Source organism: Canis lupus, chromosome 7 (assembly GCF_048164855.1).
Source record: "Canis lupus baileyi chromosome 7, mCanLup2.hap1, whole genome shotgun sequence".
Classification (NCBI taxonomy): Eukaryota; Metazoa; Chordata; class Mammalia; order Carnivora; family Canidae; genus Canis; species Canis lupus.
In genome coordinates, this window is record NC_132844.1 from 25,638,735 (window position 1) to 25,656,800 (window position 18,066).

General features: G+C 38.7%; 1 protein-coding gene across 8 annotated transcripts in view; it reads right to left on the reverse strand.

Annotated features, from left to right (window-relative positions):
- The window catches only part of CFAP206 (cilia and flagella associated protein 206), a 67,687-nt gene that overhangs the window by 17,636 nt on the left and 31,985 nt on the right, over positions 1-18,066 (reverse strand). For 2 of the 8 annotated variants that reach the window (XM_072832126.1, XM_072832121.1), the window contains exons 2-7: positions 13,422-13,534; positions 12,729-12,812; positions 10,279-10,369; positions 8,711-8,899; positions 7,368-7,526; positions 5,445-5,701 (exon numbers count right to left, since the gene is read on the reverse strand). In XM_072832126.1, coding sequence (XP_072688227.1) covers positions 5,445-5,701; positions 7,368-7,526; positions 8,711-8,899; positions 10,279-10,369; positions 12,729-12,812; positions 13,422-13,529 — 888 coding nt within the window. In that variant the 5' untranslated portion in view covers positions 13,530-13,534. Of the gene's footprint in view, positions 1-5,444; positions 5,702-7,367; positions 7,527-8,710; positions 8,900-10,278; positions 10,370-12,728; positions 12,813-13,421; positions 13,535-14,880; positions 14,989-15,190; positions 15,429-18,066 lie in introns of those variants that run through there. The other 6 variants (XM_072832125.1, XM_072832124.1, XM_072832123.1 and 3 more) reach the window with 6 other exon arrangements.

An 18,066-nucleotide genomic window follows, 5' to 3' on the forward strand; every position in this document is an offset into this window, starting at 1 on the left:
GATAATGACCTAAAACAATCACTCTGCTTACATGTATCTAAAAGAATTTGTTCACAACGATGTGGAAGTTTTAGTTGTAAAGTTGGTCCTCACAAATAAATAGAAAGATATTCTGTGTTCATGAACTAGAAGAATTAATATTGTTAAAATGTCCATGCTATGCAAATCAATCTACAGATTCAATGCAATATCAAAATTCCAATGGCATTTTTCAAAGAAATAGAATAACAATCCTAAAACCTACATAGAGGCATAGAAGACCCCAAGTAGCCAAGTAATCTAGAGAAAGAAGAACAAAGCTGGAGGCATCACACTACCTAATTTCAAACTGTATTACAAAGCTATAGTAATTAAAACTATAGTAGTGGCATAAAAACAGACACATATATTAATAGAACAGAATAGTGAGCCCAGAAACAACCCCATCATATATGGCCAACTAATTTATGACAAAGAACGCAAGAATATGAAATGGGGGAAAGGATAGTCTCTTGAATAAATGGTGTTAGGAAAACTGGACAGCAACATACAAAAAGAAGTAACCTGGACCCCTATCTTAAACCATACAGAAAATCAACTCCTATTAGATTAAGGAATTGAATGTAAGACCGAAGCTATTAAATTTCTAAAAGGAAAACATAGGGCAGAGTAAGCTTTTTGATAGCAATCTTGGGGGTGATTTTTTGGATTTGACACCAAAAGCAAAGGCAACAAGAGCAATAATAAACAAATAGGTCTACATCAAACTAAAAAGCTTCTACAGCAAAGGAAACCATCACAACAAAATGAAAAGGCAACCTGCTGAATGAAAGAAAATATTTGAAAATCATATATCTGATAAGAGGTTAATATATTAGATATACAAAGAACTCATACAAATAAATAGCAAGAAAAAAACCTCCCAAACAATCCAATTAACAAGTGGGTAGAACATCTGAATAACATTTTTCCAAAGAAGACATACAAATAGCCAACAAATACATGAAAAAGTGTTTGATGTCATTTACCATCAGGGAAAGGCAAATTAAAACCACAGTGAGATATCACCTGTTAGTATCAAGAAGACAAGTGTTGGCAAGATGTGGAGAAAAGCAAACCCTCATGCACTATTGGTGGGAAAAGTAAATTGGTATGGTCACTGTGAAAAACAGTATGAAGATTCCTCAAAAAATGAAAGATAGAACTACCCTATGATCTAGCAATTCCACTTCTGGGTATATGTCCAAAGGAAATGAAAACGGCAACCAGAAAAGATATATGTATCCCCATATTCACTGCAGCATTATTTATAATAGTCAAGACAAAGAAGCAACCTAAGTGACCATTGATGGATGAACAGATAAAGAAAATACGGCATATATACACAGTGGAATATTATTCAGCTATAAAAAAGAAGGAAATCTTGCCACTTGAGACAACAGACAGTCCCTAAGGGTGTTATGCTAAGTGAAATAGGTTAGATGGAGAAAGACAAATATTGTATGATCTTACTTATATGTGAGATCTAAAAAAACCTAAAAACAAGAAAAAACCCAATCTCATAAATACAGAGAACAGACTAGTCATTTCCATTGGCAGGGGGTGGGGATGCGGGTAAAATGGGTGACAGGAGTCAAAAGATATAAACTTCCAGTTATAAGATAAATAAGTCCTGGGGATATAATGTAACAGCATGGTGACTATAGTTAATAATATTGCATCGTATATTTGAAAGTTGCTAAAAGAGTAAATCTTAAAAGTTCTCATCACAAAAAAAAATTGTAACTGTGTGGTGAAGGATGTTACTTACTGCCAGTATTCATTTTGTAACATACACATATACTGAATCAATGCCTTGTACAACTGAAACCAATATAATGTTATGTGTCAATTATATCTCAATAAAAAAGGCAGTTTCACTTAAGAATATCTTTGGTAATACAGTAAAAAGAATGTTTTATTAAATCTTGATCCTTAAGTACAAGCCTTTTAGTAATCAGTGTGATGAGATGGAAAGTACATGTAAAACATGTCTGCTGTATATTAAAATGCATAGTTCTCCCAGGAAAATACTTACTGATTGAATTCTGAGCTGAACTAGCATTTTCCCCCCAGCAGAACATCATTTTTACTTGATAAAGCAACTGACCAATAAACTATAACTACTGAGCCTTAGCTATTTGGCAGATATTTTCTTCAAACAAGTAAATGAAATGAGTCTGTCACTTCAGAGAAACAACAGCTTTGGTTGCCAAAGATAAAATTTGCATTTTGAAAAACTTGTATCTGCCACCATGAAATTGACAGCATCCTAACACTTAAACCTATTTCTAATGAGACTGTTGGTGGAAAAAAAATTAAATTAGTCCTCTAGGAATGCTATCACTTAAAAAAAAAATTTTTTTTCATAATGTGGTCCAAAAAATGCTTAGGGAAAAAAGCATGTGAAGCTGGCATGCTTCTTCCCCATTCCCTTTTAATTGATAAATTCCTCATATTTTGTTCCACGGACATTTTTAACAAGTCTAAAAGAAGTACAAATTCCACCTGATTTGTTTACTTGCATTATCATGAAAAATCAAGAAGTCTGGGGTTGTCTATTCTGTGAATAGCCCTGCAAACATAGCTTAGGGAGAAAGTCTACAAAAGTCTTGACATATACATTTAAAGAAACTGCAGCACTTATTTGCATCATAACAGTAAGTGGCTTTCTCTCTTTGGTGACTGTCTTGCACTTCAAAAGCCCACAGAGGATGGAATTCTGTTCTCTCAGCTATGACAAGTCAACAACATTGTGCTTACTCCTCCTTCTTCTCTTTCACAGTATCTAGATTTGTTTACTGTACCAGATAAAGTTCTAATTGAAGAAAAAAAAATAACTCACTACCTTACTCAGGCTATAATTAAATTTTTTAAATGTTTACATAAGCTGTATGTAGCATTGGCAGAAGAAAAAATTTTAAATCAAAATCAACTCTTCAAAAAGTTATATTAATATACCTATCAAATAATGTGACCTTAAAAAAGAACATTCACAGATTTTATAGACAGGAAAAATTCTCAGCTAAACATAAACTGACGTATTTTATATCCTAGAGATAATATATCCTAGAGATAATATAATTAAACCAATATCCATTCTGTAATAAAACAACCTTAACTATAACTAAGGTAGATTGATGAGAGAAGATTAGATATTTAAAAACAAAACAACAACAACAACAACCAAACAGTGAGTAAGCCAAAAAGAGGCAGATGACAATTAGGAGAACTCATTCTGACCCTGACTGAAGTTAACATGAAATAGTCACAAAGAGTGGTGAGATGAGAAAGTTAACTTTCTCAATAACATAAGCAGCAAAGGGCTTAAAAATGAGATACTGTCTAGAAAAGTAAGAGCTCTCCAGTCCCCTACAGAAATAAAATCAGAGCTGTTCTGCTAAAGCCCTAAAACAATGATGACGGTGGCATTAATAAACATTAACAGCATCAGCATAATCATCAATTTAATGAGCTCATAACTAATAACTACATGCCAGGCATTGTTCTATCTTTATATAGTGTGAGCTATCAACAACCCCATTTTACAGATCTGGAAACCAAGACACAGAGAGGTTAGGCAATTTCCTCAAGGGCATAGATTTAATAAGTGGCAAAGTCATGATTAGGACCCATATGTTCTGGTTGCAGAGCCCACGCTCATCACTTTACCTTCTACTCACTGTCTTTCTAGCTCTGACAATGAGAACTCCAATGAGATTTTTAGACTGGAAGTTAGCTGAACATGCCCCATGATTAAAAGCTCTGAAAAGATGCGCTATAATAAATGACATTCTCTACAACATCTTTACGTTATGAGTGACAGTTTCCAAAGGTTCTTTCTTATGATATCACTTCCAAACACAGATAACAGAGTAAACGTGAGGTTCTTACTCTTGTGGACCTGCAAGCACTTCAAAATAAATTGATTGTAAAATCCTCTTAGTATCTGACTAGTTATAAAAGGCTGATAACCACAACTTCATGTTAGAGGAACATCTACCCAAAAGAATCATTCAATTTAGAACAGCTGACCTAGAGTCCTCATTTCTGAAGACAATTAGATAGTAGGGCAGTTGTGAACACCACCTACTAGTTTGTTGCAATGAAGTCATATCATCTGGATGTTTATTTTTCTATTCTCTACAGTAAAGAGAGAAGACAGATCAAGTGCATCCAGAAGTAGTAACAAGTCATTAAGATACAAGTTGAGAACACATCCCGTTCTGTCTTCCAAGACATTAGTAATGTTCAGTCATATAAAAGACAGTTCAAGGATGCCTGGGTGGCTCAGCGGTTGAGGATCTGCCTTTGGTTCAAGGCGTGATCCTGAGGTCCCAGAATCGAGTCTCACATCGGGTTCCCTGCATGGAACCTGCTTCTCCCTCTGCCTATGTCTCTCTCTGTCTCTCTCTCTGTGCCCTCATGAAGAAATAAATAAAAACTTAAAAAAAAAAAAAAAGGACAGTCCATGAAGGACAGTCCATGACTTGGAACGCATGACTTGGACGCATGACTTGGAACACAGATGTTGTATAAAGGTAAACAGTGACCAGTGGAATGAATGTGTTAATTAATTCGATGGGAGAAGTTGCTTTCACAATGTATACATATATCAAATCATGACTTTGTATACTTTGAATATCTTAGAGTATTGTCAATTATACCTCAATAAAACTAAAAAAAAAACAAAACAAAAAACAAAATCATTGACTGATAGGAACATAGCTTGCTATAAAGATGCAGTTAATGAACTGTGTCTGCTAAAACCCTAGGGCAGGATGAAGATGTTCGTTGGTGATAAGGTCCCTCAATCCTTTCTTCTAGATTCCTGTTTTGTATTTTTAGGATTCTGAGTAAGTTTCCATCTGAAAGAAAGTGCTCTGCCACTTTAAAAACAAATTTTAAATCACCACTTTACCAACTTTTCCAACTATTTGGGGATACTGTTTGGTTTGTTCATTAAATCTAAAAATATTAGCAATAAAAATCTTTTCAACCAATTTTTACAATAACAAATGTTCACATAAAAATTATTTAGGTGCCAACTACCTGCCAAAAAGTACACTAAATATGTGCTCTGTGTGAAAACAATGCAGTATCACTTACATGGACACACATACCACTGCTTAACTACAGCATGCTAACTACCACTCCACTGGGCACCAAAGAGAATCAACAATTAGAAATCAATCCCTACTAAAAAAAAAAAAAAGAAATCAATCCCTACTTATATTTTCCATTAAATAAAAATCCAACTTCCCCATTTCTATTTTAGTTCCCAGCCCTACAGATGCAATATAAGTCAAGCAGTTATTAAGACTGCTTCCTTTATCAATGACCTGATTCTGCCTTTTGCTTCACCCCATAATATATAAAGTGGTTGCATTCTATGGAAAAGGCCAAATCTTATGACATTAACTCACCAAAATGATCTGAAGGAAGACCTCATACTGCCGCACATTATACAGCGCTTCTTTTAACATATATGGCTGAAGTTCTACACTCATAAGCGGGTTCTTTGCTGCTTTCTCCAGGATGGCTGTGTAGCGGTATGCCTGGTCCTGGGCAATCTGAATTTGGGAATCAATGTGCTGAGTGGTGGCTGGGATTGCTTCATGTAGAATGGCTGGCACTGTTTTTAAAAGCATATTGAGAGACACGAAACAATCTACAAAGAAGCCTAGAAAGTGGTCATAATTGTGAGCATTAAATTGAGTGAGTTTTTTTCTCAACCAAATTAATAACAAGACATGCATGTCATACATTTCTTCCCACACCATGAAGGAAATAATTGGGAGAAAGAAACCTGTCCAAACAAGAGATATTGTCAGAAAGATAACCAAAAGGTAGCAGATCAGCTTTGCCACTAAAATATAGAAGAATCTAAAGAAGAGACAGGTTTTGGTATTATGTGCTACTGGCCATATGCCTCTAGAAAAGGCATATTTTGTGAAAAAGAAAAAAAGCTATGTGAATTACAAAATTAAACAGGATATAGCAATATAACAGATTAGTCTAGCAAGATAGAGAACTTTATAAAGAATAGGAATTGGACTTTCTAGAACAGTTTTTAGAATAGAAAAACTGACCCTATTGCACTAGATAAGTGATCTAGTAAAAGACACTGACACCTTATCAGTGGGCATGCATAAGGAAGTTCCTTCTATGGAGTCCCTGATCAAATACATCATGAGTGCCTTCAAACTCAAGATGATGAATGCATTAAGTATATAACAGTACAGTAAATGCTCTTGGATTTGCAGTTTACAAATATCTCCTCTTGGACTTTCACATCCCATAACGGCATCAGCCACTCTTTTCAGGATGATTTTTATTTTTTACGTCACAAGTTTTATTTCCTTTTGGTTATTTGACTTGGAATAAAGAACACCATCGCCTGGGGTACCTGGGTGGCTCAGTGGTTGAATGTCTGCCTTTGGCTTGGGACGTGAGCCCAGGGTCCTGGGATCGAGTCCTACACTGGGCTCCCGGCAGGAGGCCTACTTCTCCCTCTGCCTGTTTCTGCCTCTCTCTCTGTCTCTCATGAATAAATAAATAGAATCTTTAAAAAAAATAAATAAATACAATCTTAAAAAAAAAAGAAAAAGATTGTATTTATTTATTCATGAGAGACAGAGAGAGAGAAAGAGAGAGAGGGGCAGAGACACAGACAGAGGGAGAAGCAAGCTCCATGCAGGGAGCCTGACATGGGACTCGATCCCCGGTCTCCAGGATCAAGCCCTGGGCCAAAGGCGGTGCTAAACCACTGAGCTACCTGGGCTACCCAAATAAATACAATCTTAAAAAAAAAAAAAAAAAAAGAACAAAAAAGAACACCATAGCCCAATGAATTGGGGAAGCTGGCCCCCAGGCAGGCCCCTCATTCCTTCCACTGATTCTCTCTCCCACACGAGCTTTAATAATAATGCTGTAAGTCTTGCCCCAGCAAAATTAAAAATTACTATCCACTATGAATACTCGCTGTATCCAAGGTAGAGTCAAAACTGCATACCTTAGGGGTGCCTGGGTGGCTGAGTTGGTTAAGTGTCTAACACTGGACTTCAGCTCAGGTCATGATCTCAGGGTCATGAGACTGAGCCATATTCTGGCTCTGTGTGGGTGTGGAGCCTACTTAGGATTCTCTCTTTCCCCCTATGCCCTCCCCCACCCATCCTCCCACTTGCATGTGCTCTCTCTCCCTGTCTAAAAAAACAAACATAAAAAAAAAAAGCCTGCACACCATAAATCTAGGAATGCCAGTGAAATACTGTGCATTATTTTCCTCAATGTGCAAGTTAGATTTTAAACCTGTATAACCTGCAGACTTAACCTAATGATATACCTACAGTCATCAATGCCTTCTCCTCCCTTTCCACAGTCTCGGTTAAACAAACGGATCCCAGTAACAATCATGGTGAGTTCATGCAGTTGGCGTTCTTTGTCCTTCTTAGAAAGCGTTAGAAATGTTCCAAGCTCAGCCTGAGGAAAAACACTCTGTAGGGCAGCTAAAACAAACCACAAGAAGGACAACAAAATGGTAGAATAAAGATATCAGAATTTAAGTCACAGGTTTCTTTCAGTAGGAAGTTGAGAACTGTCTTCCTAGAGCTGCTTCTGTGATTCTCTAAATTTCTAATACTTGGTTACAGAACACATGGCAAAATTTATCACATATCAAAACTGGGCTACTGAAAATAATGCCATTGCCTTTTGTCTCTTTTCAATAATTAAGTATCCATCAGTAATGTTTTGACAATGAGCATGAAAACAAGCTTTCTACTTAGGATTCTGAGTAGAAAAAATGTTTTAAAATAATTGTGGAGGAAAATCATTAAAAGGCTAGAAATCTTGCCGATTCCTTACCTTAAATTATCAAAGTGGGCAAATACTTCCTGAAGATTAAATGGTGTCCTTTTCTATCATCCACTTTAAGTGAGAGATGCAACTCCCTTTATCAATATGAAATCTCCCTTTCCAGCGATTCTCATCATCCAGTCAGCCTGGTACTCTTAATCGTACTGCCAGTGTTTCTCTCCTAAGGATTGATGGGTTCCTGGATATGTACAGCTCTAAGAAAATTAACAATACTCACTCTCCAGAAGTGCTGCTTGGGTTTTAGAGTTGAAACACAGTGTGAAAGGAGTCTGGCTAAGTTTTAACCTCTTACCTGTGCTGATTTTATTTTCAGATACAAAGGGGATCTCAGGGGATCCCTGGGTGGCTCAGTGGTTTAGCCCCTGCCTTCGGCCCAGGGCATGATCCTGGAGTCCCGATGGAGTCCTGCCTCAGGCTCCCTGCATGGAGCCTGCTTCTTCCTCTGCCTGTGTCTCTGCCTCTCTCTCTCTCTGTGTGTCTCATAAATAAATAAAAGCTTTAAAAAAAAAAAAAAAGGGAGGGGTACCTCATGGGCATCTGGGTGGCTCAGTGGTTGAGCATCTGCCTTTAGCTCAGGTGGTGATCCTGGGGTCCTGGGATCAAGTCTCGCATTGGGTGCCCTGCAGGGAGCCTGCTTCTCCCTCTGCCTATGTCTCTGCCTCTCTCTCTACGTGTCTCTCAGGAATAAATAAATAAAATCTTTTTTAAAAAATGGGGGGACCTCAGTCTTCAATACTTTCAATTTAACATCTTTGGTAAGATACAACGTTCATATCTTTTCACATGTGTAATGGAAGTTATATAGATTTTTTACCTGTTGCCTCTCTGACAATCTTGATATCTGTAGGCGATCCCAGCCCAGAGCACAGAAGCACGTAGCTGACAATCTTTCGGTAGAGGCTTTCCAATTCTTCTCTAGCACATGCTCTATTATCTGTAATTTCTCTCATAACAGGACCTAATCTAGACTCCAAGACCCGGTGATGTTCTTCAAGAAATTCCTCTAAAATTGGCAAAGGACAATGTTCCATATATTTGATTTAGAATTCTCACATAAGAGTGTAGGACCAGAGGGAAAAAATGGCTTGGGTATGGCAATTCTATTGCACAAAAACAAATATTTTCTTAAGGTGTAGTAATCAAAATAAAAAACACACAGTCGCCAGTAAGTAACCTCAAGGGAAAAAATCTAATAGGAAAATTTATTATAGCGCTTTAAATGGCATACTTTGTCAAAACACGTAAAATTTTCAACAGACAATCCAAACAATAATACCCAAAAGAGCTAAAACCTCCTAATTAAGCAGAAAGTAGCACAGGTAGTACAGTGTATGCAAGCACATATAGTATAAATACACATGTATGTAGCATAAATATTCCTGTTCAATTATGTATTTTTTTATTTTAATTCTAGATAAATTTCCTTTGAGTAGAATAATTGATAATATGATGCTACATCAAGAACTGTTTCTCTCCCCCCTCTTCCTGTGATATGATGGGGTCTAGGCTTAATTGTGGCAGGAGCCACAATTCACTAGTAGTACAATTCTTGCAACTAACTTAGTAAGACACCCCATTTTACTATTTCAAGGGCAATAATTCACATATCAACCATCCACAGTTCACACCTGTACTCTTACCACAAAAACAACTAAGAACTTTATGCAAATTTTAAAAATCTAAATTACGATTTCATCAATTCCATGATTACTTATCACGTTAACATCTCATTATTATTAAGCAAAAAAGCAAGATATATAACATATATATGTAGCATAACTGAAAATTCAATACACAGAGGGAAAAAATGATAACAAAAATCCCCAAATGGATAGTAATGATTGCATTACAGTGGGGCAAAGGCACTCTTGTCTATAGAGAAATTTATTTTCCTTTTTCTTTTGTTGCCAGTGTGTCTTTGATGTATGTACTATGCTATTTACATAAAGAAATATGTTCTAAACTTAAATTTCCCATCATTCATTTCATTTTGGAATAGTTACCTAGGTAAGCATTATAAGATAATAATTATAAAGCAAAAACAAAAAAAATCAGCAAATTAGAATCTTTTAACTTTAATGGGCTGGTTGTTTTAATTTCTATTTATTGTATATTATTAGTGCTATAACAGCTAAAACACAATAGACTTGGAAGCATTACTATCAGAGGCATAATAATTAGAATTGACTTTTAACACAAAGGCCATTGGTGTTTTTCTCATTTACCATTTCCATCTATACTATATACTTCAAAGTTGGAAAAAATTTCAAAAGATAGCTTAAAATTTTAAATTGTTCATTGTAAACCCATTAAAACCCTTACTATCTGAAATACAACAGGAATCTTTTTAAAAAGGTATCAAAATAGGTAGATATATGTTACCTCGACTCGTATAATTCATATCAAAGTAGACTTGCATCTTAATGGTGTCCAGGGATGGATTTTTACTATCCAACAGCCGACACACACAAAGCTAGAAAAAAATACCCATGAACGAAAAAAAAATACCCATGAATGTTTCTAGTTACATTTTCTAAAATACTCAGAAGTATTCTTTAAAGTTATTTTCAAAAAAATTGAGACACATCAAAGCAGTGGTTTCTGATACTTATCCACCAATAACTCCTTTTATTATTATATTGTTCTTTGAGGACTTCAGGCTTCATAGTTTACCCAATGGACAACAATTATTAAGTAATAAGTCCTTTCCCTGAGGTCACCGATATCACTGTACTCAAGTGGCTAACAGCCTAGTTGAAGGCAAGAAACTTGACACCTTTGCTTAGTCTATGCATCTGAATGTGGCTAAGCGCTCCATGAAGAGTATGCTCCTGGCTAGAGCTCACCTAGGGCTCTTCATTACTATTTATTCAAGACTTGAACAACACTTCTTTGCAGATTTGGGGGGTTACTTGAATTTTATGAAAAGCTGTTCCTCTGCTCACAAAAGTTCTCTAGCTCTGCCTTCTATTTCAAAATTTCTTCCTCTGGTCTGTTTTCTCCCATTTTTCCTCCCACATACATTGCTCATTCCACTTCCTTGCTTTGCCCCTTTAGATGAACAACCTGAATTTTTCTTTTCTCTCCTCTCCTCCAAGTTCTTTCTTTCCCTTCTCATCCCTTAGGCTTTATTTCTGCAGCTGCCAGGCACAGCAGCACCAACACTCTCAATGCACCTCCCTGAGCACCAACACTGCTTTTCTGGGAGCGGGACACAGAATGCAAGAGTGAGGCCTGGTCACTGCATCTGAATCCATCCAGGGATAAAAGCACTGTTTTAAATGCAGACTTTACAAATATGAAAATTAACTCATCCACATGATTTTTAATTAAGAAAAAAGAAAACAGTCTTTTCCTCCGATGCAGGATGTACACTGATAATTTATGTACCTATCATATTAAAAGCATATTGAGTTTAATTATTTCCAACTTAGTTGTATTGGGGGGGGGTGAGGGGGTAGGAAACAACTCTTCTTGAGCCCTGAAAAAGAGAAAAATTTATTTTCTGACTCTCCTTGATTCTCCTTCAGAACTTTCCAATAAAATTTCTGGCTGACCATCACAGTCACTTTGCTAAGTCGTATTGCAAGAACAGGCTTCCTACCACATTTAAAATCAGCACAGAAAGATCCAGCTCCAGGCTACTCTGGAGAATCACGGTGTCTCTACTGCAGAATCATCCTAACAACATATTCCCCCCAGCTCCAGGCTTCCAAGACTCTTCTTGATTCCTGTGGCATCTGCATATGGACTCGTGTGCCACTATGTGAATTGTCAGATGTGAAAGAAGATGGGGATGATGAAAGTTTTCTCTGCCATTTGTTTGAGCCCAGAAAATACCCATATACAAGCCTAGGAAAGCTTGCTTCAAGTCTTTTATGTGAAGGAGGGAATTAATATTAAAATCATTAAGCCTGGGAGAAAAAAAGAAAGTTGAACTTTTAGGAACTACATCTAGGAATGTTCAGAAAATAAATGTAAGCACCTATATCCAGGGAGTCAAACTTAAAACATATGAGAAAATAGGAAGCCTTGGTGGCTCAGTCAGTTAAGCACCTGACTTTGGCTCAGGTCATGATCTCAGGGTCCTAGGATAGAGGCGCTTGTCCCTCTGCCCCTGACCCTGCTCATGCTCTCTCTCAAATAAATAAATAAAATTTTAAAAAAGAATGTGAAAAAACTAATGATGTCTAAAATTCTTAAAACTGGGGTTCAGGCACATATACTTGATTTCTAACTATGAATTATTTGCTGTGGCTTCAATTTTTCCTTTAGAATTGAAAAACACAAATTACATTGAATGAATAATTATCTGAATCTTAATTTAGTGCTAGGTCTATAGTATATGAACAGTCAGTTAATGTTCTCAGTGTAACATTAGATTAATAACAAGATGTTTCTAAAATACACATTTAATGACATTGCTACCTGCCAGTATCCATATCCATCCTTCCTTACCAACAGCCCCAATCTGGATTGGGGACAAGATTTGTTCAGCTGAAAACAGAAAAAGAAATCAATGTCCCTGGCTCGCCTGCAGTACCATTCTGGTCAATAAATGTAAACAGATGGGAAAAATTCTAAGAAAGCTATTACTTTCTGAATATAGTGACTGACCCAACTGGCACATGCAAGATGGTGACCCAGGAAGCCAGGAAAAACAACCTATGTATCTTTAGACTTTATGAGAAACAATAAATCTCACATTTTTTTTGTACCACCAGTTGGTAGGGTTTTGTTTCATGAAGCTGAAGGCAATAATGGCTAATACATATATTGTATTCAGAATTGCAAACAAATAATTTAAAATTTGAGAACTGTCGTATAATCACCTTAACAAGTTTCTGTACATCACTTTTCATGAGGGTTCTATCCATGTTAAAGCCATTACTGGGGTCCAAGACAACAGCTTTCACCTGAGAGTGGAAAGAAGCTATTAAATAATTTTATTTCATATAATTATGAAACTGGTTTGTTTCCATTTTTTAAACTGCCTCCTGATTACTCAGGGGTCGATTATTCAGCTGATTTTCTTATTATTACCCAATTCACCAGTGCTTTCATTAGAGGTTGAAGGAAGCAAGCAATAACCATCACATTTGAATATGGTGTTTGAAAAATTATGTGGAGAAATAAATTGAAAAAAGTGAATAGATTTTAGATTGGGAAACTATTTGAATATTTTATCATATTTTTATTATGTATTGTTAAATCTAAAGCAAGAATAGAGAGACCAAGGCAATGAGTAATTTTTATAACAGTGAACAAAAATACATGCTACAGCTCTGACACAACAATATTACCGATGCTTCTAAAACAAATCAAGATCTTCTAAATCAGTGTCTATAAATCTAGAATGACATGCTTCATAGAAAAAAATAATTTTTGCTAACTTGTCCAGTGGCCTCAATATGTTTTCAGCAGAGTAACATTTAGGAAAGCTTCACAAAATCTTAAGAGGGAAATCAGCACCACTTAAAGCTATTTTTCAATAAAGCAATAATTCAAAAAATATTCATTCTTACCATAAAAGCAGCCAGAGTTTCAGAAACAATCTCTCCATGGCCTGCACATTCTTGTCCTATTTCTCGAATGATATTCTTTATAACACTTTCTGCCTGAGTGGGAGGCATTCTGCCTAAGTAAAACAATGATTATTTTTTTAAAGAACTGTATTTATATATGATTTTTTCCTCTTAGATTTGTAAAGAGTCATTCTATTATTTATTAACCTATTAGTATTTATTAGCATCTATAAAAATTTAAAAACTTTTCTCTAATTTATAAAACTGAAGGACTTTGTTGATGACAGAGCAATCAGGACTTCAAATTGGAACGGAAGTATTTCCTATTTTGTGAAAAATGACATAAATAGAGCCATTTTCAAAACAGAACTGGAGCAGCCATTTCAGGGGAACTGCTCTGCATGTCCTCTTCTCTTCTTTACACCTTTGAACTAAGCCCAACTGCCAACATCCCAAGAGTCAGCAAGAACGAGAAAATCCTGTTTGAAAAGCAATAAATAAGAACTCTTGACTAGCGACCACTTCACTTACCCAATGACTGAAGTACAAATCTAGCCCTGCTTGTCAACCCCAAAGAGCTCTTCTTAAAAACAACCTACCCAAACATTTTTCTTCCATAAAAACCCTGAATCCACCTCCTTTAATTGGCGAACTATTTGGGTTTCTACCCAAATCTGTACATCCCCAATTGCAATCCTTTTATCACAAATAACCGCTTTGCCTCTTGAACTGGTTTCTTGTTTTTAGGTTGACAGTCTAAATGCTGGTGATTACCAAAGGTATATTTATATCATGATATATATTTTTCCAATTTAATGACTGAACTGTATTAGGGAGGTAGATTTAATGAGAAACCCCAGTCCTATCGGTGCAGGGGGCAAAATACAGTTTTTAGGCGGAAATGTTTAGTCCGCCACATTCACTAAGTGATCTCTCATAATTACATGGGACTCTAGGAAAACAATTCTTGCTCAAATCCTCTAAATTCTCTTTCCTGCGCATCCCAGCTGGAGTTTGGGCTTTTGACTAAAAATATAAATGAAAAAAAAAAACCAAAACATATTATGTGAAATATGGACATTTTGAAAGATAAACTCCTAAATTATTAATTCCATTTACTACAAACCAATAAAGGGTGGTACGTTTTAATGAGTTTCCCCATCTTCCCAAGCATCAGTAACTGAGCACTGGGATTCTTTGCACGTAGAGAGGAACAAAGGCAATCCGGGTAGATAAAGCGAACTCTCAGCATCACTAATGTTCATTTAAGGTAGCGCTTGGCATTTTGTCCAGTAGAATCAGACGGCCTGGGATCCGTGGCGACCCCATCATTTTCTAGCTGAGACCCTAAGCATTTGCTTCCCCCCTCTGAGAGCCGGTTTCCTTCTCTGAAACTTTGGTATGACTAGTACCCTCCTCCCAGATTGTCCCAAGACCTAAGCGAGCTCTGTGCACCTACTGGTTAAAACAGTGCGAGGCATAAAAGGCATAAAGTAAGCGATTAGAACAGCGGCTTGCAACAGGTACTCAGGGTCAGCGGCGCCTGCGCGCGTTCGCGAGAGCTGCGGGGGCGGGGCGGGGGCGGGGCGGGGGCGGGGCGGGGGCGGGGCGGGGGCGGGGCGGGGGCGGGGCGGGGGCGGGGCCGGGGCGGGGCCGGGGCCGCAGGGGGTTGCTACGGACTCGCCTCCGCCCCACTTCTCCCCTCTCCCGCGGTGCCCCGCAGACACCCGAAGACTCAGACGCGCGCTCAGCGGGATGAGAGGTCTGACCTGCCGACCTGGGCGCCTCTGACCGGACACCACCCCTGTTTCCGCTGAGTCTGGGCGCCGGGAAAGGAATTCTGACGGCAGCTGAGTCCCAACCGAGGCTGCCCCGGGCGTCCAGCCGCGGGGGCTCCACCTGCTGCGCACGCGGCCTCCTCTGGCGGTACACCTGGGGCTGCGGGGCGCGGCGCCTCGAGGCCCCTCCACGCCCCGCTCTGCCCTGCCTCGGGCAGGCCGCGGTACTCCGCGTGGGCCCAGTAACCGCGGAGACAGAACGCGGAGGCCCAACCCAGGGGGCCTTGTGGGCGGAGCCAACGTGGGGAGGCGTGGCCGCGCCCAAACGCCAGAGACTTTGCCCGAAGGGATGGGCAACAATTTTTTTTTAATTTATTTTTTTTATTTTTTTTAATTTTTTTTTAATTTTTTTTTTTTATTTATTTATGATAGTCACAGAGAGAGAAAGAGAGGCAGAGACACAGGCAGAGAGAAGCAGGCTCCATGTACCGGGAGCCCGACGTGGGAATCGATCCTGGGTCTCCAGGATCGTGCCCTAGGCCAAAGGCAGGCGCCAAACCGCTGCGCCACCCAGGGATCCCCAATTTTTTTTTTAAAGATTTTATTTATTTATTCATGAGAGACACAGAGAGAGGCAGAGACACAGGCAGAGAGAGGAGCAGGCTCCATGCAGGGAGCCCGACGTGGGACTCCATCCCGGGACTCCAGGATCACGCCCCGGGCTGAGCCACCCGGACTGCCCTGGGCAACAATTTTTAAAAACAGAAATGAACAAAATATATAGAAGGTCCCAAACCTGGTAGAGAAAAGCAGGCTCACTGCACCTTAGTGGTTAAGGGTGTCAAACACGAGGTTTCTTAAGAGTATTTACTTGGGTGAAAATTAATGAAGAGAAGTCTCCCTAAAAGCGGACTTGGAAGGCTGGAAGGGGTGCCTGCAAGGGGAAGCCCCTCCCACTCCACCATTAAATTATAGGAAGAATTGCCAATTAAAGACCGCAACGGAAGAATCTTCAAAAGGAAAAGAATCGTCAATTACAGCCTGAACAGGGAAGGTGTACATTGTAACCTATGAGAAATCGAATACCCCTGTACCTCAGCCAATGAGAAATCCTCATCCCCTGGACTCTTGCTTTTCTCAAACGGACTTTTTTTTTTTTTTTTTTTAAGACTATCTATTTGACACAGAGAGAGAGGCAGGCAGAGGCAGAGGGAGAAGCGGGCTCCAGGCTGAGCAGGGAGCCCGGTGTGGGGCTCCATCCCAGGACCCTGGGATCACAAGCCCGGCTGAAGGCAGGCGCTTAATGGACTGAGCCCCCCAGGTGCCCCTCTCCAATGGACATTTATTGAAAAAAAAAAAAAAAACCCTTCTACCTTCCTCTTTCTTCTCAAGAAAATAATGTTCCTTGTCTTTGTTGTATTTGCCTTTGGTTTTGTGTAACTCTCTTGTCCTAAATTGCAATTGTCTATTATTCCCGAGTAAACTCGCTTTGCGGGCAAACTAATGCAGAGCTCTATTTTCAAGGTTAACAGTTACTAGTGTGGGAACCTATATGGCCTCTAAAAGGGAGCCAAGGCGGAGGCAGGAGCCAGTTTGGAGAGGATGGGAAAATCGAGAGGTTGTATTGTTGTATGGAGTTTATATAAAAGTATCTAGTTTTAAAAACCAAAAGCAAAAAGGATTGTTGCGCCCAAGATTGCAAATCCGAGAAACCACCAAGGGGCCGACACCCATGCAAGTACATGAGGGTTTATTTACAAGCTCGAGTTTGGGTCCAAGTATACTCCATACAGCAGAGCAGGGACTTGGACCCCAAGACTAAGAAGCACAGCAGTGTTATAGGGTTCAGTGGCCAATGAGATTATAACATACGCAGAAAGTTGCACAGTCATGTGGTCCACACGCAGGTGGCCAATTGAATCACGATTCACCCTATAGTGACCATTTGAACTAGCCTATTATTCTGGTTAGAATTGGCGCGCAGGTTTGGCAGGCAAAAGAGGGGTTTTCATTCCTTGGCTGGTTAAAGGTCAGAGGTCCCGCATTCGTAAGTGTTCTGGTTTCTGATAAGGGTGTGTTTAATAGCTAAACTAGGGTGAGGGAGTGCCTTAAACAATAGGCAGGTCGTGGGCGGGGGTGGGGGGGTGGGGGTGGGGTTTACATGAGATGGCAGGTGTAGCACAAAATGGAGTTAGTCCTGCTCTGCTTGTCCAGGGGTAGGGGATTTTTGTTAGATTTCCTGGGTCCCACAGGATCACAGTTTAATTTCATGTCCTGTTCAAAAGAAGTCTGTAACAGGATGGTGTAAGATGCCAGAAGAGAAAACCACATTCAGGAAGTACATGATAAGGACCACACCCAGGACTGGAGTTGGGATGATGAGGTTTTGTTTCTTAACATTAAGGTGGATTAGGCCCGCCTACTGACCTGAAGTACCAGACAGGATTAACTCTATACCAGAAACCAGTATCAACAAAGTTTTATTTTAACAGGTTACTGCCAGTAATTTTTTCAAACAGTAAAGGAATACAGTTGACCCTTGAACATCCTGGGGGTTAGGTGCTCTGACACCTACCTGCCTGTCCCCCTAGCCCTCACCTCCACGTGGAAAAATGGTATGTGACTCCCCAAAAAACATAATTACTCATAGCCTACTGTTGACTTGAAGCTTACAGATAATATAAAGAGTTGATTAGCACATATTTTGTATGTTGTATGTATTATATTCTGTATTCTAATAAATTTAGAGAAAAAAGAAAATCACAAGGAAAAGACATTTACAATGCTGTATATTTTTAAAATACAAAATGTAAAAAAATGAAAAAATAAAAAAATTTTTAAAAGTACACGTAAAAGTAGACCTGCGC